At 44.9% G+C, this 22,131-nt stretch overlaps 2 protein-coding genes across 2 annotated transcripts; one reads left to right on the top strand and one right to left on the bottom strand.

Annotated features, from left to right (window-relative positions):
* Positions 1 to 1,172: 1,172 nt before the first annotated feature.
* LOC133074483 (protein S100-A15A-like) lies at positions 1,173 to 3,736 on the bottom strand. The gene is made up of 2 exons (XM_061168416.1): positions 3,573 to 3,736; positions 1,173 to 1,473 (listed from the first exon to the last, which is right to left on the bottom strand). Exons 1-2 carry the CDS (start codon positions 3,734 to 3,736, stop codon positions 1,173 to 1,175), a joined length of 465 nt encoding a protein of 154 aa, XP_061024399.1.
* Positions 3,737 to 6,024: 2,288 nt separating this feature from the next.
* Positions 6,025 to 6,478, top strand: LOC133040130 (succinate dehydrogenase assembly factor 3, mitochondrial-like). Its single transcript, XM_061119885.1, has one exon. It carries the CDS (start codon positions 6,097 to 6,099, stop codon positions 6,472 to 6,474), a length of 378 nt encoding a protein of 125 aa, XP_060975868.1. The 5' UTR covers positions 6,025 to 6,096; the 3' UTR covers positions 6,475 to 6,478.
* Positions 6,479 to 22,131: the final 15,653 nt, after the last annotated feature.

The following is a 22,131-nucleotide window of genomic DNA, read 5'->3' as shown; positions in this document are numbered from 1 at the left end:
CCTCAGAGAAGAAACCCACTAAGAAGGACTCGGCAGGACCTAAAGGCAGGCAAGACCCTCTCCCAAGAGATTTTGCATCAGATTCCCGGACTCCCGGCGAGAGACAAAAACAAAAAACACAGAGAGAGGGCAGAGGCAGGTCTGAGCTGGGAGGGATGAGGGAGTCACAAGCAGCCCAGAGTCAGAACAACACCCAGATCCATCATCATTTGTTTATTAATAGAAACAAAACCAAACCCTCCTCTCCCCAGGAAGCCTTCCCTGATCGACAGTCACCCACTCATCACTCTTCTCATTGACAGGCAGCATTGCCAACTTTAAGTTTGACCCATCTCTGACTCAATGTATGGAAAACCCACCCCACAATCTTCTCTCACCGACTGGCCACGGACCTGCCACCCATGTCAACTACCAGCATCACCTTCCCCACCCTGTCCTGGCCCCTGTCCTGTCCCAGCTGCTCCACCTTTTGGGGGCTCTCTATTGAAGCTGGGAGAACTGCTGCCCCCGTGGCTCCTGTCCAGTCAGGTATGTGCAGTGAATGAGTGACCAGAACATCAATGGTGAGACCTGGTTTCCTTGTCAGAGACCTGGCTCCCCGAGAGAAGAGACTCCACCCTCTCAGACCGAAAGCTGAGGGTAAGGGCTGTCTCCCTGCTCAGATAGGGGCTCCTGTGGGCAGGGGCTGTTTCCCTTCTCAGACAGGGGTTCCTGGGGACTGGGGCTGTCTCCCTGCTCAGATAGGGCCTCCTGTGGGCAGGGGATGTCTCCCTGCTCAGATAGGGACTCCTGTGGGCAGGGGCTGTCTCCCCGCTCAGACAGGGGTTCCTGGGGACTGGGGCTGTCTCCCTGCTCAGATAGGGGCACCTGTGGGCAGGGGCTGTCTCCCTGCTCAGACAGGGGTTCCTGGGGCAGGGCTGGCTCCTCCCTCAGACAGGGGCTCCTGGGGCACAGACTACCCAAAATGACTGATCCTCAGAGTAGGACCAAACCTTTCTTTCTGGGGCCAGAGCAGATACACGGAACCAGGAACTGAGCAACACCCAAAAGTCTTTACAAAGTTGCTTTATTCTCTTCCTTCACAGCATCCACTCCACACACACACACGGCTATGTCTTCAGCTGCCCACAGCTAGGTCACACCTGCTCCCTAGGCAGGCCCCTGCACTCCCTCTAATAGAGGCTGTGCTGGGTGCAGTAGTGGGCACACAGCTGCCGGTGGTACTGCAGGTGGTAGTCCTTCACCAGCTTGCCCAAGATGTAGAGGAACTCCTCAAAGCAGATCTGGTTGTCCTGGTTCTTGTCTGCCGCCTGGAACAACTGTGTGATGTAGTACGGCTCCTTCCGGCCCTGAGAAGTGAGTAGAGGGTCAACCACGCACTCCAGCACCACCCTGCAGTGAAGGCCAGGCGCTCCTCGGTCTGCTGGTGGGAGGATGGTGGCGGTCGGTAGGGAGAGTGTGGCCTGGCCCTGTCTGGAGGGGGTTGGCAGGAGACAACTCCTCACTTAGTCAGTGGCCAGGACCCTCTGTGCTGCAGAATGTTCAGGCAGCAGTGTCGGGAGCACCTCAGCTCACTGGACCTGGGGCTGCGTGGGAGACAGAGAGTGCAGGCAGGGCTTCATGTGCTGGTTGACTGGGCACCCCCAACACAATTCACCTTTGCCCGTCATCAGGGGCTGTGGGCTAAGTCGGTTCAGTCATATCTGACTCTGTGCAACCCCATGGACTGGAACCCACCAGGCTCCTCTGTCCATGGGGATTTTCCAGGCAAGAATACTGGAGTGGGTTGACTTGCCCTTCTCCAGGGGATCTTCCCAACCCAGGGATTGAACCCGTGTCTCTTGCATTGACAGGCTGGCTCTTTACCACTAGCACCACTTGCCTATCTCTCCCCCACCTAAAGTGCCAGCTCCCCTGCAGGGACAGCCTAGCCCAGGGGCGTCAGGGTGGAAGGCTATGCCTTCCTCCTCCACAGCGGGAGCCTCCAGGGCAGAGCACCCTGCACCTCGTGTCTGCCTCTCCAGAGCTACTGCAGGACCAGCACCAGATGGGGTCAGATATCTCCATGCAATGTCATCTGCCTGGGAACTGTTTAGGACTCTGTGCCCGTGTCACCTCCAGACAGCACAGAAGACTGGAAAGGCCAGAGCTAGGGGCCCTGGAGTTGCTGGGACATCCCAAGTGGGCAGCCCTCGGGGCTGGTACATGGAGGAAAGGGGCATTTGAGGTGGAAGGGACAGCAGGGAGGAGTCCAGCCCAGAGGGCAGGTGAAGGCAGGTGGCTTAGTGAGCAGTGCGGGTGACGCAGGTGTCAGCAGGGTCTCGTTGGTGGGCGTGGGAAAGCTGGGGTGAACCTCTCAGAAAGCCTCCAGGAAGGAGGTCGCTGCAGTTGTAAGCAGCCGTGGGCCTGAGAGCAGTCCTCATCCCTGTGGAAATTCTCCCCTTCTGTCTCCCCCATGGCCCCACCACCTACTTACTATCTTATCTCCTCCGCAAATTTGGTTGACTTGAGAAACTGGAGGCCTCCGGCCTGCGGCAGGCACGTCCTGGCTTCCCTCCTCTCAGACCTTTCCCAGGCTGCTATGTCTGCCCAGTGAGTCCCCCAGTGCAGGTTCTGGGGGTCCTTGCAAAGCCCCATGACATTGGCAACCAGCCTTGGAAAGAAAAAGTTTTCCCAGAAACAGGGACTAGACAGTCACCCTGGTCCCACTGCCCCGTGACTCTCGAGGCTGCACTCCAATAAACGGAGGGTGAGGCTCTCTCCTCTGACGTGTCCCAGAGGCAGGCAGGGGACACGGCATGAGACGTGACCAGAGGAGGCGCCTCTCCTGGAATGGAGGGCCTTGAGTTGGGCACCCCCTGAAGTACCCTGGACATGGCAGTCCAGAGACCCCGGGGCTGGGCACCATGGGCCAAGAGACAGACACTTCCACCAGCCTTGCAGTCCCCAAGGAGCAGGGTAGTCACGGGGCTGGGCCTGATGACAGAGGGAAGGCACAAGCCTGAGGAGGTGACTGAGCCCAGCCTGAGTTCCGGGGCTGAGCCCCCAGGCTGCTCGGAGGGACCCTGTTGGCCTCTCAGATGGGAGAGGAAATGATATTTCCCAGCCCCGCAGGTTAGCAGCAGCCACCACAGCCCAGCTGTCCTCCACTGGGACCGGGAGGTGGATGAGAAAGGCTTGTATAGACCCCAGGAGAAGGGCCTAGGGTTCAAAGGTCAGGTGTGGGGCAAGGTCGCTGACCGAGCTAGCCTGTGGGCAGAGGAAGGATTTAAGTCCTTTTCTTTCCAGAAGCAGGTCAGGCAGAAGAACAAACAGGTTTGGGGTTAGGACTGAGTTTCAGGGATTAGCTGTGTTTGGTCTGGAGTGGGGCCAGGTAGAGAGTTTCAGGAGAGGGAAGGACAGAAAATAAAGCTAGGCTGGGCCATGCTTCCCCCACCAAACATCCTGCCCTCCGCCCTCCCGCACGCCCCCTCCCCTAGCTGGAAGTGCCCCTAAGAGATGGCTTCCTGTACCTTCACCCACACCACTCGCTTCCAGCCCCACAAGCAACCCCAGACTTTATGTATCCCTACCCAACCCCACGCACCAAGGTCTCCATGAAGCGGGGCACATTGTCCATGAGCAGAGCCTTCAGCTCCTCCAGCGACAGTGTCTCTACATCCCCTTCCCGGGCAGCATACTCGTGGTAGCAGTGGATGATTTGGAAGAGGGATTCCTCCACTGGTGTGTCCGTCATGGTGGCTGGGCCCGGGCCCAGGATGGGGCAACTCGGGAGATGCGGGAGGAAGCAACTGCGGACACTGGAGAATCTGGGGGCAGGGAGCACAGCAGAGCAGGCCAGGCAGAGGCCAGGCCACAAAAGGTGGGTTCTTCCTCCAGGAATCTTCCGCCCGCCTGTATAAGGGCCCCTCTCTGCCCTCCCCACCTGACCCCTTGCAAACTTGGCTCAGCCTCCCTGCCCTGCAGGAAACTTCCACAAATTCAGGACAGGGCTGTGTCCCTTCCCTGAGCCAGCAGGCTTCCAGGAGACAGGGTCTGTGTCCTGTGTCCCACCCCCAACCATGCCCTCAGCTTAGGAGCCCTCGAAATCAAGAATGAGAAGAAATTAGACTCTTGGAAGCAAGATGACATATCCCAATGGAATTATTTTTAAACACCTTGAGAAGGCAAGATACCCACTACCATAAACTATTTTGTAACACAAACAAAATATTGAGATAATGATCCCACCCAGAACCCCAGATGTGCTCAAATACTGTTTTCCTTTTGGGGCTGAATACAGACGGCACAAGGATCCCCACCTTACTCCCACTCCTGCCCTGACTGGCCCTCTCTGAAGGAGTCTGTGGGCCATCTGCACACCCCCAAGGCCCCCAGAGTCTCTGTGTGGGGGGCTGTTCAGTGCCCAGTGTCAGGGGCAGGCAGGGGTGCCACGGCCTCTCCCAGTCACCCCACAGCCCCATCCAGGTGCTCTACATGGGTGAAGGCAGGTGCCCTTAGCCCCCTGCTCCCCACTTCCTTTAGAGATGAGATCCCTGTTTTCAGGAGTCAGGGCTGTCCTATTGCATCAGCTGTCCTCTCTGGATTCTGGGCAGATAAGATTCAGGACAACTGGTTCCAACTCTTACAGAGCCAGCCAGGCCCTGGGCAAAGCACTTTATGCACAGTATCCCATGCAATCCTCACAATGACCTTATAAAGTAGGCATCACGTCCCCACCCCATTTTCCTGAGGAGGAAACGAAATCTAAAAGGGCTAAGTAAATTTCCCCAAATCACACAACTGACCATTTGGAGCTGGAATCAGTCAGTGTCTTTGGGGTTATAAGACATGTTTTGATTTGGAAGTCCTTAACCCTTTTGAGGCCACACTATGCTATTGGGACATCCATCTAAAAGGCACACATCCTCCAAAATGGGTAAGTGACTCCTTTCAGCTATCCTGGACCTGTGCAGGATATCCTGGACCCACACAACCCAGCCCACCCCCACAGCTCTCTCGGACCAGGCGCTGACCTGTTGCTGCTGGGGTGAGGCTGCTGCTGATCCACAGTCTTGATCTGTGTTTTATCCTAGAGATTCCTCGGCACTCAGGCAGGAGGCAGTTGTGAGAACAGGGGCTCCTCCGCCAAGTCCCACATCCTGCCCATCCTCAGTGCCTCCAATTATGGCAGCCGGTGCTGTGACTCTTAACAGGTTCCTCAGAAGCACGACTGAGCCTTAATTGCATTCCTGAGATGACATCACGGACACTGCTTTCTATGATTAACTCAGTCAGTTTCAGGGACCCACCTGCCCTCAGAGCCTGATCTAAAGCATCTCAGAACCACAGAAGATCATGTTATCCATCTCCCCACCTCAGAGCTCATCATCACAGCTCCAGGGCTCATTCGGGGTCAGACACACAACTTAAATACATCTTTGGGGATTTCCTCCCTCAATTAGCAAACCCCCAAACTCCAGAGTCACGAAGCACATTCATTCATCCAACAAATATTTCTCAAGCAGGAGGCCCTCTCTAGGCAATGAAGAGTAAGACATGAGGCCAAGTAACAGGGTGGGGACGCTTGGAGCGGACAGAGTCACACACAGTCAGAGAGCACTGGGAACACTCCTAATTTAGTGTCATAAACAGGGTACCCTGGGCACCCAAGGAGCACCTTTTGCCTGCCTGGAAAGCCGAGGAAGATTTCCTCGGGAGATGCTATTTGCCGTGGCACTTGAAAATATGGTTGCAAGGAGATCATGAAGAACCAGGCACTCCAGACGGAGGAAAAGGCTTTGCCCACAGGCAAAGGCTCAGGTGCATGAGAGAGAGTGGCTTGCTTGGGGGATGAAGTCCACAGGGTATCCGATGAGCAGTTAGAAGAAAGAAGACTGAAGAAGCAGGATGGAGACCAAATGTGAAGGGCCCTGTGTGTCAGGCTAGAGCTGCAACTTCATCCTGTGCAAAGAAAGTAGCTGATGGAGGATTTTTAAATGGGTTGGGTGATGGGTGAGAGGTGACAGAAGTAGTAAGGACACCTTTTTTATAAGGAAGTAACCCACTGGAAAGAGGAAGTGATCTGGGCGCTGCCTGAGGTCCACGCGTGGCGTTATGTCTGCGCTGCACGTCTCGCGTGTCCCGGCCTTGTATCGGCGCATTTTGCTGCTGCACCGGGTTCTGCCCCCAGACCTCAAAGACCTTGGCGACCAGTACATGAAGGACGAATTTAGGACGCACAAGACCGCTGGTTCTAAAGAGGCCGAGCGATTCCTGCAGGAATGGGAGGCATATGCAGAAGTGTTGTGGCAACAAGCTAATGAAAACAGACAAAATTCAACTGAAAAAGCATGTTTTGGAATCTCTATACCAGAAGAAAAACTTAATGACTTTTGTGATGAACAGATTGGACAATTGGAGGAACTGATGCAAGAAGCCACTAAACCCAACAGGCAATTTAATATTACTGAGTCTAGGAAACCAAAGTTTTAGTCTACACAATAAAGTTTAAAAAGGCATTTCAAGTTCAGAGCCCTTTAACTATCATTGGTTTTTAAAATTTGTTTCTTAAGCTTTTAGATTTGAGAATGCCTGGTGTTAATGAAATATTCTTTTGGGGGATATTTTGAATGTCGTCTGTAATATACAGATCAGGATCAAGAGTGGATGAAACTACATTTATTGAAGTAGTAACAATTGCTGGATAGGATTTGTGTTTTGGACTACATAAGAAATAATGGTTCTAAACTGCACAAGCTTGTGAAATTTTCCCCAAAATCTTATATGTAAATTTGTTTTAATGCTATTCATGTTTAAGCATTAATCTCATGGCTCTAGCTATATCAGATAAGTATTTCATGGTCACGATAGATACAGAATTCCAAGGTCATTACTTAATTTCTATTTGCATGGAATACATTTTTCTATCCTCTCACTTTCGTTCAGTATCCCTAGATCTGACATGGGTCTCTTGTAGACAGCATTTATGGGGATCTTGTTTTTGTATCCATTCAGCCAATCTGTCTTTTGGTTGGAGCATTTAACCCATTTAGATTTAAGGTAATTATCAATATGTATGTTCTTATTGCCATTTTGTTAATTATTTTGAATTTGTTTTTGTAGGTCTTTTTCTTTTTTTTTTTTTTGGTTTATGGTTACCATGAAGTTTTAATATAGCAGTCTATATTTTAAGTTGCTGGTCTCAAATGCATTTCCAATATCCTGCATTTGTACTCTCTTCTCTTCTCTTCTCACAGTCACTGGTTTTGATGTTTGTGTGTGGATGATTGCCTACTTTTACTGTATGTTTGCCTTTATGGGTGAGCTTTCCCATTTGTAATTTTCTTATTTCTAATTGTAGCCTTTTCTTTTCTGTCTATAGAGAAGTTCTTTAGCATTTGTTGTAAAACTGGTTTAGTGGTGCTGAATTCTCCTAGCTCTTGATTGTCTATAAAACTTCTGATTTCTCTGTCGGATCTGGGTGTGAGCTTTGCTGGGTAGAGTATTATTAGCTGTAGGTTTTTCCCTTTCGTTATTTTAAATAAATACATCATGCCACTCCAAAAAAAAAAGAGGAAGTGATCTACTCTAAAGGGGTCCAGATGTGTAAGCTTGGCCTCCATTCAGGTGCCGTCTGGCTGACAGGTTTTTGAGTGACAGGTGAACTGCCTCCCCTCTCCTTGCCCCCAAGCCTTCTCTCAGCCACCCCCTTCCACCTCTGTCTCACCCATGCATCTTCCATGGGAGGAGCCACACAGGCTGATGAGTAAATCTCCCAGAAGGGAGTGCCAAAGGACAGGTAATTAACCAGAGATTGTGTCTTGGCATGCCTGAAGATTTGAGAGAAAAATAGGTATATCGTTAAAGCGAAATGTTTTCCAGTTTACAGGGTGAGCCTTCATCTGCCCAACTTAATGATTTCCTCAGCAAACAGGTGGTTCATCAATACACTTTTATATTTTGAAAATGAAAGCAGGGCTCAAATTTCTAAACAGTAAAACAATTTGGCAATGCCAAGCTGAAGTCACAGAGACATATTTGATCCAGCCATCATTCTCCTGGGAATTTATTTTACAAAAGTAATCAGAGAGATATTTAAAAGCAATAAATAAGAAAATGCTCACAGCTCCAGTGTCTGTAGCCAAGGGACAAAATAGAAGTGAAAACAACTACTTGTCAAATTTCATGTGGAGATACATCCTTGGACAATCTCCACATAACAATTTGTTACTCAAAAGGAAAGCCATTTTTGGCTCATGGTATGAAGTGGGTAGAAGGTCATTTGTATCCCTCTTCACCCTGCCTTTGTTCAACCTAGGAAAAAATGACTCTCTACGCCATCGCACTACACAATGATGACCTCCTTCCACAGCTCTGTTCTAACTATTTTGTCTCCTATTATTATGCTGTGGACATCTTCTCACACTATTAATCCATGCAAACCCGGTTTTTAATAACTGTGGAGTGATCATTTGTTTCATGTATCAAAATTCATTTTATTAATCTATTGTGGGCAGACATTTAAAATACTCTAAGTCTGTGCACTTTAATCAACTCTTCCTTAATGTTGATATTTCTTCGGAATTTTGACATGTGTGCTAGATTCTGGGGAGAAGGGGAACAGAATTGAATTGACATTCCCTTCCCCTGCCAGAGCCAACACTCTGTATCCACCCAAAGCCCACCACCAGAGCCACCACCCACATCTCACCAGGACAAGCAAATCCCTAAACACCAGCTCTACAGCCCGCCCACACGTACACACACCTGACCATAGGCATCACTGCTGCAGTGAGCACTCCCATGCACTAGACCCTAGAGGGCTCCCCTTGGCCTGCCTTCCTTCTGCGAGAGAAAAGGCCCAGCCCAGCAGCCTTCCCCATTCTAATGTAAAATTCAGCAGACTCCTTGACAGTGTTGCATCAGACTGCATGTATCTAGATATTTTCCTTTACCTGTGAGATTTATGCTGTCCTGTGTTTTCACGTTGCTGTTTAGTGAGTTCTCATTTCAATTTGAAGAACTTTCTTAAGTGTTTCTTGTGAGGCAGTTCCACTGACAACAAAGTCCCTTAGTTTTGTTTGTCTGGGAAAAGAAAAAAAAAGAAAAGCCTAAGATCTAATGATTTCATGGGTGAATTCTACCAAACATTCAGAAAAGAATACCACCAGTTCTTCTTAAACTCTTTCAAAAATAGAAGAAGGGAGAACACTTCCAAACTCAGTTCTTGAGTCCAGCATCACCCCAATACCAAAATCAGGTAAAGATGCTACAAGAAAATAAAACTACAGGCCAATACCCCTGATGAATGTAGATGCAAAAATCCTGAGTAAATACTAGCTAACTGAATTTAAAAATACGTTAAGAGGATCATGTGCCATAACTAAATGGGGTTTATCCCAGGGATGCAAGGATGGTTCAACATCAATCAAGGCCGTATAATACATTAATAAAATGAAAGGGGAAAAAACAATATTATTTCAATAAATGCAGAAAAGGCATTTCACAAAGTTTAACTTTTATTTACAATTAAAACTCTCAACAAGGTAGGTATAGAAGCATCATATCGCAATATAATAAATGGCATATATGAGAAGCCCACAAGTAAATTTATAGTTAATGGGGGAAAAACTGAAAGCTTTCCTTCTAAGATCTGGCATAAGGCAAGGATGCTTACTCTTGTCACTTCTTATCAACATAATAATGGAAGTCCTAGTTAGAGAAATTAGATAAGAAGAGGCAATAAAAGGCATCCAAATAGGAAAAGAAGAAATAAAAGTATCTGTTTGCAGATAGCAAGATGATATACATAGAAAACATTAAAGACTAAATAACTACAAAAATCCTGTTATAAATAATAAACTAATTCAGTAAAGTTACAGGATATGAAATAAACATATGAAATCCACTGTATTTCTATACACAAATAATAAACTATCCAAAAGGGAAATGAAGGAAATAATCTCATTCACAACCGCAACAAAAAGAATAAAATACTTAGGAAACAACAAGAGGTGAAAAACTTGCACTCTGCAAACTTATAAACGTATTTATTAAGGAAATTTTTAAAAACACAGACAAAAGGAAAGACATCCTTTGCTCATGGATTGGAAGAATTAATATTGTTAAAAAGTCCATTCTAACCAGACTGATCTATAGATTCAATGCAATCCCTATCAAAATCCTAGGGACATTCTTTATAGAAATAGAAAAACAATCCTAAAATTTGTGTGGAACTGTAAAAGACCCTGAATAACCAAAGCAATCTTGAGCAATAAGAACAAAGCTAAAGACATTTGATGATTTCAGAATTTGTTACAACACTACAGTAATCAAAACAGTATGATGTTGGCATAAGAACAGACATATAGATGAATGGACCAGAATACAGAGTCCAGAAATAAATCCACACCTTAAAGTCAACTGATCTTCAACAAGAGTGCCAAGAACACAAAATGAGGAAAAATCAGTCTCTTCAGTTGGGAAAATTGAATATCAACATGCAGAAAAAGGAACCATGATCTCACCATATACAAAAATCAACTAAAAGAAGGATTAAAGACTTAAATGTAAGTCCTGAAACTGCAAAACTGCTAGAAAAAAAATATAGGGGAAGAGCTTCTTGATATTGATCTGGGTAATAATTTTTTAATATGAGCCCCAAAATCACAGGCAACAAAAGCTAAAATAGACAAATGGGATTGCACTAAATTAAAAAGCTCTGCACAGCAAAGGAAACAACCAACAGAGTGAAAAGGCAACCAGAATAGGAGAAAATATTTGCAAGCCATATATTTGATAAAGGGTTAATATTGAAAATAAATGAGAAACTCATACAACTCACCAGCCAAAAAACTAATGTCCCACAGGCAAAGAATCTGAATAGATATGTTAGGGGAAGCACACTGATTGAAACCGCCCACCCTGGTCAGGTACCATAGTAACCATTTGCATGAGTTGTTTTCTGGCAGGAGATCCTGATAAGGAATATGGAACTAATAGGCCACCACCAGCCGGAAGAGATCGGGAAAGATCGAGAGGAGACACTACCTGTCGGTCCACTTCCCAGAATCCCTCTTGCTAGCATCCATCTTGGCTGAGCGATGCGTGCGCCACCAGGAAAGACTCTGAATTAAAATGATTGGCCAAAGACCACCCGGAAACTAATCCCATCACCATAAAACCCAAGACTGCGAGCCACGCGGCAGAGCAGTTCTCCTGGGTTCCCTTACCTACTGCTCTCCACCCGGGTGCCCTTTCCCAATAAAATCTCTTGCTTTGTCAGCATGTGTCTCCTCGGACAATTCATTTCCGAGTGTTAGACAAGAGCCCAGTTTCGGGCCCTGGAAGGGGTTCCCCTTCCTGCAACAGATATTTCTCAAAAGAATACATACAAAAATAGCCAGAAGGTATATGAAGAAGCGTTCAACTTCAATAGTTGAACAGGAAATGCAACTCAAAACCACAATGACATAAAACCTCATACCTGTCAGAGTGGTTACTATCAGAAAGACAAAAGGTAACAAATGCTGGTGAAGATGTGGAGAAAAGCAAATCCTTATATACTGTTTTTGGGAATGTATATTGGTACAGACTTCATGGAAAATAATGAAGGTTTCCTCAAAACTTGAAAATAAGGTTACCTATGATCCAGCAACCCTACTTCTGGATATATAGTCAAAGGAAATGAAACCAGGATCTCAAAGAGATATCTGCATTCCTGTGTTTACTTCAGCATTATTCATATAGCCAAAATATGCTAGAACCTAAATGTCCATAGACATGGATTCCTGGTGGTACAGTGGATAAGAATCCACCTGCCAATGCTGGGGACATGGGTTCGATCCCTGGTCTGGGAAGATTCCACATGCCAATCAGCAACTAAGCCCCTGCCTCATGAACTGAAGCCTGTGTGCGGTAGAGCCCACCCTCTCACCACAACTACTGAAGCCCACGCGCCCGATGCTTGCGCTCCGCAACAAGAGAAGCCCCCGCAGAGAGGCCAGTGCACCACGAGTGAGAGCAGCCCTTGTTCACCACAGCCAGAGAAAGCCCACATCAGCAGCCCAGTACAACCAAAGATAAATAAATAGATAACTTAAAAAAAAGGTTCACAGACAAATGAACGGATAAAGAAAACATGATATGTGTATACAATGGAACATTGTCCTGCCATTAAAAAAGAAAGATCCTGCCATTTTCAGCAATATGAATGAGCCTAGAGAAGGTTATGCTAAATGAAACAAACCAGACACAGAAGGACTACATGATCGCACTATATGTGTAATCTAAAAGGGCTGGAATGTGAAGTCAAGTGGGTCTTAGGAAGCATCGCTACAAACAAAGCTAGTGGACTTGGAATTCCCATTGAGCTATTTCAAATCCTAAAAGATGACGCTGTGAAAGTGCTGCACTCAATATGCCAGCAAATTTGGAAAACTCAGCAGTGGCCACAGGACTGGAAAAGGTCAGTTTTCATTCCAATCCCAAAGAAAGGCAGTGCCAAAGATTGTTCAAACTACTGCACAATTGCACCCATCTCATATGCTAGCAAAGTAATGCTCAAAATTCTCCAAGTCAGGCTTCAGCAATACATGAACCGTGAACTTCCAGATGTTCAAGCCGGTTTTAGAAAAGGCAGAGGAACCAGAGATCAAATTGCCAACATCTGCTGGATCATCAAAAAAGCAAGAGAGTTCCAGAAAAACATCTATTTCTGTTTTATTGACTATGCCAAAGCCTTTGACTATGTGGGTTGCAATAAAGTGTGGAAAATTCTTCAAGAGATGGGCATATCAGACCACCTGACTTGCCTCTTGAGAAACCTGTATGCAGGTCAGGAAGCAATAGTAAGAAATTGACATGGAACAGCAGACTGATTCCAAATAGGAAAAGGAGTATGTCAAGGCTGTATATTGTCACCCTGCTTATTTAACTTATATGCAGAGTACATCATGAGAAACGCTGAGCTGGATGAAGCACAAGCTGGAATCAAGATTTCCGGGAGAAATATCAATAACCTCAGATATGCAGATGACACCTCCCTTATGGCAGAAAGTGAAGAAGAACTAAAGAGCCTCTCGGTGAAGGTGAAAGAGGAGAGTTAAAAAGTTGGCTTAAAGCTCAACATTCAGAAAACTAAGATCATGGCATCCTGTCCCATCACTTCATAGAAAATAGATGGGAAAACAGTGGAAACAGTGGCTGACTTTACTTTTCTGGGCTCCAAGATCACTGCAGATGGTGATTGCAGCCATGAAATGAAAAGACACTTACTCCTTGGAAGGAAAGTTATGACCAACTTAGACAGCATATTGAAAAGCAGAGACATTACTTTGTCAACAAAGGTCCATATAGTCAAGGCTATGGTTTTTCCAGTGGTCATGTATGGATATGAATATGGACATGTATGTATCTTCCCTACCCAGAGAACAAACCCACATCTCTTATGTCTCCTGCATTGCAGGCAGATTCTTTACTGCTAAGCCACTGACGAAGCAAATATATATAATACATATGATTACTATGTTAATTAGCTTGATTATGGTGCTTCTTTCACAATGCATTATGTATATCAAATCATCAAATTGCACACCTTAAATATATATCATTTTTGTCAAATATTCCTCAGTAATAAATTGTTTAACATTCTGCCTTCTAGAAGCTCATAGTCTGAAGGTAGAGACAGACCCCTACACAAATCTTCAAGGTAGTGTACTTAGAAAAGAACCACAAACTTGGTGCCAAACATGTATGCCTATCACCACCAGGACACAATCCCAGCTTTCACAAACATCCCAGCTTTCAACATCTTTCTGATTGTGGAGCCCAGTCATTGAAAGCGACACCTCGTGGCAGCCAGCAGTCACTGCATCAAAGGACTTGGGTTGAAAAAGAAAATTCACCCCCATTGGCCTTGAAGGACTCGGGGTTTTAGACAATTCAAGGATAGGTAAAGACCTCAAGAGAATAATGTTAGATTTCTGGTTGGGTGGGGAGAGGAATTCAAACAATTACTTTTAGAACTAAATAAATATGGCCACTTTAGTACCCAAGATGATGAGTCTGATTACACTGGTTAAATATGAGGCTCCATTTGTGATTTGTGCCAGTTCTCATTATAAATGAATGAATGAATTAATGTTAATCACTCAATCGTGTCCAACTCTTTGCAACCCCATGAACTGTAGCCCACCAGTATCCTCTGTCCTTGGGATTCACCAGGCAAGAATACTGGACTGGGTAGCCATTCCCTTCAGGGGCTCTTCCCAACCGAGGGATCAAACCAGGGTCTCCTACATTACAGGCAGATTCTTTACTGTCTGAGCCACCAGGAAAGCCAAACTTTCTATTTTACAGGCCAATTTTATGTTTCTAATTACAGCAAACTGATATCATAGTCAATGACTTCACTGGTACCTGAAACGTGGGATGGGCTGTGCCTGAAGGGAGATTACTAGATGGTTTGGAATCAGGGGGAATGTTTAGGATGAAAGAGAACAGAAGTGTGATAGTGATAGGCAACTTAGTTTCTTTACTATATAGAAAATAAGAATAGTATCAGAGTATGGGGAGTAGGATTAAGAGGTTTCCAGAGACTGGCAAAGTAACTAAAAGTATAAAATAACTTTTAAAATGCTTCCTCTGTGCTGAGTACTGTCCCCATGGACTTTCCATCTGTCTCATCTTTATAACAGTTGCTGATCAGGAACCTAAGGAAAAACAGGGTAAAGGAATGTGCTCAATGTGACTCGGCTAGTAAATGCAGAAGCATGATTCAAACACAGCTCCCCGTACAGCTCCATGGAGCCTATACTTTAAAAAAAAAAAAAAAAGCTTTATTGAGATATCATTGACATATCATTGACATATAAAAGTTGTATATATTTAAAGTATACAACTTGATGTTTTGATACACATATACTTTGCAAAATAATCACCAGAATCTAGCTAGTTCATATATCCATCACCTTACATAGTTACTATTGTGTATATGTGTTAAGACTTAAGATTTATCCTCTTGTAGTATACTTGTAGTAGACTACAAGTATACAGTACAATATTGTTAACTATTATTACCATGTTGTACATTAACCACTATGATTACCTTGCTTCTAAATAACAAGAGATCCAGCCAGGGGAAGAGTCCTGCCATTAGAGTGTAAATCTAATACGAAAGCAACTCAGATGTGAGCCAGTCTGATGTGTTCAAGGGACAGAAAGAAGAGCTGGAATGATGTAAAAGAAAAGCAGAGAGAGAGATGAGAGATAGGCGCTGCTTTTAACAGAAAGCAAGAGATGAGAAAAGGTCAGAAGAAGGGGGTACTTTGAAAATTTGGAGTTTATGCTAAATAGCATGGGAAACCACAGAAAGATATGCTGTGTTCATGAACTAGAAGACTATGCTATGTTAAAGCGCTCAGTTCCCCCAAAAGTGATCTATAGACTCAGGGCAATCCTATCAAAATTTTTATAGACATTGGCAAGTTACTTTAAAAAAAAAAATGCATGGGACCATTATATCTACTTCTGTGGGCAAGAATCCCTTAGAAGAAATGGAGTAGACATCATAGTCAACAAAAGAGTCCAAAATGCAATACCTGGATGAAGTCTCAAAAACGACAGAATGATCTCTGTTCGTTTCCAAGGCAAACCATTCAATATCACAGTAATCCAAGTCTATGCCCCGACCAGTAATGCCAAAGAACCTGAAGTTGAAAAGTACTATGAAGACCTACAAGACCTTATAGAACTAACACCCAAAAAAAGATGTCCTTTTCATTATAGAGTACTGGAATGCAAAAGAAGGAAGTCAAGAGATACCTATAATAACAGGCAAATTTGGCCTTGGAGTACAGAATGAAGCAGGGCAACAGCTAACAGAGTTCTGCCAAGAGAATGCACTGGTCATAGCAAACACCGTCTTCCAACAACAAGAGAGAAGACTCTACACATGGACATCATCAGATGGTCAACAATGAAATCAGATTGATTATATTCTTTGCAGCCAAAGATGGAGAAGCTCTATACACTTAGCAAAAACAAGACTGGGAGCTGACTGTGGCTCAAATCATGAACTCCGTATTGCCAAATTCAGACTGAAATTGAAGAAAGTAGGAAAAACCACTAGACCATTCAGGTATGACCCAAATAAAATTCCTAATGATTATACAGTAGAAGTGACAAATAGATTTAAGGGATTAGATCTGATAGAATGCCTGATGAACTATGGACGGAGGTTCATGACATTGTACAGGAGACAGGGATCAAGACCATCACCAAGAAAAAGAAATGCAAAAAAGCAAAATGGCTATCTGAAGAAGCCTTACAAATAGCCAAGAAAAGAAGAGAAGTGAAAAGCAAAGGAGAAGAGGAAAGATATTCCCATTTGAATGCAGAGTTCCAAAGAATAGCAAGGAAGATAAGAAAGCCTTCCCCACTGATCAGTGCAAAGGAATAGAGGAAAACAATAGAATGAGAAATACTAGACATCTCTTCAAGAAAATTAGAGATACCAAGGGAACATTTTATGCAAAGATGGCCTTAATAATGGACAGAAATGGTATGGACCTAACAGAAGCAGAAGATATTAAGAAAAGGTGGCAAGAATACACAGAAGAACTGTACAAAAAAGATAATCACGATGGTGTGATCACTCACCTAGAGCCAGACATCCTGGAATGTGAAGTCAAGTGGAAATTTAAGAATCATCACTATAAACAAAGCTAGTGGAATTCCAGTTGAGCTATTTCAAATCCTGAAAGATGATGCTGTGAAAGTGCTGCACTCAATATGCCAGCAAATTTGGAAAACTCAGCAGTGGCCACAGGACTGGAAAAGGTCAGTTTTCATTCCAATCCCTAAGAAAGGCAATGCCAAAGAATGCTCAAACTACCACACAATTGCACTCATCTCACATGCTAGCAAAGTAATGCTCAAAATTCTCTAAGTCAGGCTTCAGCAATACGTGAACCGTGAACTTCCAGATGTTCAAGCTGGTTTTAGAAAAGGCAGAGGAACCAGAGATCAAATTGCCAACATTCGCTGGATCATCAAAAAAGCAAGAGAGTTCCAGAAAAACATCTATTTCTGCTTTATTGACTAAGCCAAAGCCCTTGACTGTGTGGATCACAATAAACTGTGGAAAATTCTGAAAGAGATGGGTATACCAGACCACCTGACCTGCCTCTTGAGAAACCTGTATGCAGGTCAAGGAGCAACAGTTAGAACTGGACATGGAACAACAGACGGGTTCCAAATAGGGAAAGGAGTATGTCAAGGCTGTATATTGTCACCCTGCTTATTTAACTTCTATGCAGAGTACATCATGAGAAACGCTGGGCTGGATGAAGCACAAGCTAGAATCAAGATTGCTGGGAGAAATATCAATAACCTCAGATATGCAGATGACATCACCCTTATGGCAGAATGTGAAGAGGAATTAAATATCCTCTTGATGAAGGTGAAAAAGGAAAGTGAAAAAGCTGGTTTAAAACTCAACATTCAAAAAATGAAGATCATGGTATCCGGTCCCATAACTTCATGGGAAATAGATGGGGAAACAGTGAAAACAATGACTGACTTTATTTTGGGGGGCTCCAAAATCACTGTGGATAGTGACTGCAGCCATGAAATTAAAAGACGCTTACTCCTTGGAAGGAAAGTTATAACCAACCTAGACAGCATATTAAAAAGCAGAGACATTACTTTGCCAACAAAGGTCCGTCTAGTCAAGGCTATGGTTTTTCCAGTAGTCATGTATGGATGTGAGAGTTGGACTATAAAAAAAGCTGAGTGCCGAAGAATTGATGCTTTTCAACTGTGGTATTGGAAAAGACTCTTGAGTGTCCCTTGGACTGCAAGGAGATCCAACCAGCCCATCCTAAAGGAGATCAGTCCTGAATGTTCACTGGAAGGACTGATGTTGAAGCTGAAACTACAATACTTTGGCCACCTGATGCGAAGAGCTGACTCCTTTGAAAAGACCCTGATGCTGGGAAAGACTGAAGGAGAGAGGAGAAGGGGATGACAGAAGATGAGATGGTTGAATGCCATCACCCACTCAATGTATGTGAGTTTGAGTAAACTCCGAGAGTTGGTGATGGACAGGGAGGCCTGGCATGCTGCAGTCCATGGGGTCACGAAGAGAGACACGACTGAGCAACTGAACTGAACTGAACTGAACTGATGGAATTGAAAAAAGCTTAAAATAGCCAAAGTCTTAGTTGCTCAATTTGGTCCAACGCTATGCAAACCCATGGACTGTAGCCTGTCAGGCTTCTCTGTCCATGTTGATTCTCCAAGCAAGAATACTGGAGTGGGTTGCCATTCCCTTCTCCAGGGGATCTTCCCAACCCAGGGATCAAACCCGGGTCTCCTGCATTGCAGGCAGATTCTTTCTGTCTGAGCCACCACGGAAGCCCCAAGAATAGCCAAAGCAATTATGAAAAGGAGATTTGGAGGATTTATAACACTAGATGTTAGTTAAGGTTTATTATAATAGCTGCCATTACTAAGACATTGTGAATCTGGTTCAAGGATAGTCAAATAGACCGACAGAATAGTAAAAAAAAAAGCTGATAAACAGAAAACCTCAATTAAGTAGAGTTGGGACACCAGCAGGGGGAGTCCTCAGACTGTGACAATGGTAGAGCCTAACATTAAGAAAGACTTCTTTCCTGTCGAGGCCTTAACTATGGAAAAGGCCTATTCTCTTCTATTTTGTTACAGTTTTCCAACTTCTTTTTCTTCCCTATGAAATCATCCTTCTTCACTTGATGTCAGAAACTTGCCCATGACTCTCTATGGTTGCAGACTGAACCGCAATTTGCTGCTGATCCCAAAGAAATACAGCTTTGCTGGAGAAATATCTGGTAGTCTATTTGTTTCAGGTCAACAGAACTAAATGGAGAACCAAGAAAAAGACGTATGTAATACAATATACTTGTTCTATGACAAAGGAAGCACTGCTGAGCCATAGGAAAAGGAAAGCTTTTCAACACATTGGACTGGATCAGTTGGATACTTACGTGGAAAAAAAAAAAAAGAAACTTGACCTCACAAGTCAATAAAAATTCCAAGTGGACTGTAGGTCTAAAGGTGAAAAGTAAAGGAATAAAACTCTTGTAATATAGGAAAATATCAAGATCTTGGGGTAGGTAGGCAAAGATCCTTTAAACAAGACAAAAGGAACACTATTCCGGTTGGGAGGAGCCAAGATGGCGGAGGAGTAGGACGGGGAGACCACTTTCTCTCCTACAAATTCATCAAAAGAATAACTGAACGCAGAGCAAACTTCACAAAACAACTTCTGATCGCTAGCTGAGGTCATCGGGCGCCCAGAAAAGCAGCCCATTGTCTTCGAAAGGAGGTAGGACAAAATATAAAAGATAAAAAGTGAGACAAAAGAGCTAAGGACGGAGATCCGTCCCGGGAAGGGAGTCTTAATAGAGGACATTTCCAGACACCGGGAAACCCTCGCACTGGCGGGCCTAGGGGAAGTGTTTGAATCTCGGAGGGCAACCTGACTGGGAGGGAAACAATAAATAAAACCCACAGATTAGGAGCCTAAAAGCAACTCCCAACAGACAAGTACCCCAGACACCCGCACCAGCCACCAGCAAGTGGGGGCGGAATGGAGAGGAGCGGGCGGCATTGCTTGGGGTAGGGTCCGGGCCTGAGTGCCCTGAAGACAATCGGACGGAGCTTTTGTGAGTTGCCAACTTGAACTGTGGGAGAGCAAAAGAGAGAGAGAGAAAATTAACCGGCCCGAACACACTGCCGGCCGTTCGCAGAACAAAGGGACCGAGAAAGTCCAGAGAAGAGCTCGCAGGCTGCGGACCGGCCCAGCCCCGCCGGAGGCAAGAGGCAGGGGGGAGGGGAAGGGGGCAGGCTCGGCCCTAAGGACCACATCCCCTCCCGCACTGCAAACAGGCCTCCAGTTTCTGATAAAAGACCTCCTGAGATTCTGGATGGGCGACATCCGCCGGGAGGGTCGTGGCAACACACGGGGCGTAGGCAGCCGACCGGGGCAGGCGGGGACTGGGGCTGGGGACGCGGACGGCAGAGGGAGCACGCACCTGACTGGCGCGGGCGGGGACTGGGGCTGGGGACGCGGAAGGGAGAAGGTGCGCCGCACCTGGGAAGAGTGCACCCGTCAAGCCCCTGGCGCCTGGACCGCTCTGACGGGGAAGGCACGAAGAGCGGGCAGAGCTTTTTGTTCCGCGCTTTTGTAGAACACCCGACGGCTGGAACCGCGCGCAGCACGGGGCGCGCTCCATATAGAGCAGCCGGGAGCCTGAGCAGCGCAGACGGGGAAAGCAGCGCCAGCCCCTGCCCGCACACGACGGAACTAGCTACCTGAATAAGAGTCCACCTCCGCCCGCCTGTGTCAGGGCGGAAATGAGGCTCTGAAGAGACCGGCAAACAGAAGCCAAATAAACAAAGGGAACCGCTTCAGAAGGGACCGGTGCCAAGATTAAAATCCCCGTAGAAAGCACGGACTACACCGGAAGGGGCCTGTAGACATCGAGAAGTGTAAGCTGGAACGAGGAGCTATCTGAAACTGAGCCGAACCCACACTGACTGCAACAGCTCCAGAGAAATTCCTAGATATATTTTTACTTTTTTTTTTTTAAGTAAGAAAAAAAAATTTTTTTTAATTTTTTTTTTGTTTTTTCTCTTTTATTTTCCTTTAAAATTCCCTATTACTCCCCCATTACTCCTTAACTTTCATTTTCATAGATTTTTACGACTTTTTTAATTAGGGAAAAAATTTTTTTCTTTCTTTTTTTTTTCTTCTTTTTTTTTTCCTTTTTCTCTTCTATTTTCTATTTTTCTTTTTCTCTTCTTTCTTTTAAAGTCCTCTAGTACTCCTCTACTACTCCCTAATTTTCATTTTCAATACACTATAACCTTACAAAAAAAAAAAAAAAAAGAAGGGAAGCCCTATTTTTAAACCGAACTTCATATATATTTCTAAAATTTTTTGTGTGTGTTTTGGTTTTTGTTTTTAATATAGTATTTTTAAGAGTCTAACCTCTACTCTAGATTTTTAATTTTTGTTTTTCAGTATATGATATAAATTGTGAACATTTAAGAATCCAATATTCAGTTCCCATTTTTATTCAGGAGTGTGTTGATTATTCTCTCCCAATCTTGACTCTCTGTTTTCTACCTCAGAACACCTCTATTTCCTCCTTTCCCCTTCCCTTCCCAGTCCAATTCTGTGAATCTTTGTGGGTGTCTGGGCTATGGAGAACACTCTGGGAACAGACAACTGCATAGATCTGTCTCTCTCCTCTTGAGTCCCCCCTTTTTCTCCTCCTGCTCATCTCTATCTCCCTCCTCCCTCTCTTCTTCTTCATGTAACTCTGTGAACCTCTCTGGGTGTCCCTCACGGGGGAGAATCTTTTCACCATTAACCTAGAAGTTTTATTATCAGTGCTGTATAGTTAGAGAAGTCCTGAGACTACAGGAAGAATAAAACTGAAATCCAGAAGCAGGAGACTTAAGCCCAAAACCTGAGAACACCAGAAAACTCCTGACTACATGGAACTTAAAGTAATAAGTGACCGTCCAAAGGCCTCCATACCTACACTGAAACCAACCACCACCCAAGAGCCAATAAGTTCCAGAGCAAGACATACCACGCAAATTCTCCAGCAACACAGGAACATAGCCCTGAACGTCAACATACAGGCTGCCCAAGGTCACACCTAACACATAGACCCATCTCAAAATTCATTACTGGGCACTCCATTGCTCTCCAGAGAGAAGAAATCAAGTTCCACATACCAGAACACCGACGCAAACTTCCCTAACCAGGAAACCTTGACAAGCCAATCGTCCAACCCCACCCACTGGGTAAAACCTCCACAATAAAAAGGAACCACAGACCTCCAGAATACAGAAAGCCCACTCCAGACACAGCAATCTAAACAAGATGAAAAGGCAGAGAAATACCCAACAGGTAAAGGAACATGAAAAATGCCCACCAAGTCAAACAAAAGAGGAGGAGATAGGGAATCTACCTGAAAAAGAATTTAGAATAATGATAATAAAAATGATCCAAAATCTTGAAAACAAAATGGAGTTACAGATAAATAGCCTGGAGACAAAGATTGAAAAGATGCAAGAAATGTTTAATAA

Source organism: Dama dama, chromosome 20 (genome assembly GCF_033118175.1).
Source record: "Dama dama isolate Ldn47 chromosome 20, ASM3311817v1, whole genome shotgun sequence".
Classification (NCBI taxonomy): Eukaryota; Metazoa; Chordata; class Mammalia; order Artiodactyla; family Cervidae; genus Dama; species Dama dama.
The sequence above is the reverse complement of the archived record's forward strand: the minus strand, read 5'-3'. Positions and strand labels throughout refer to the sequence as shown.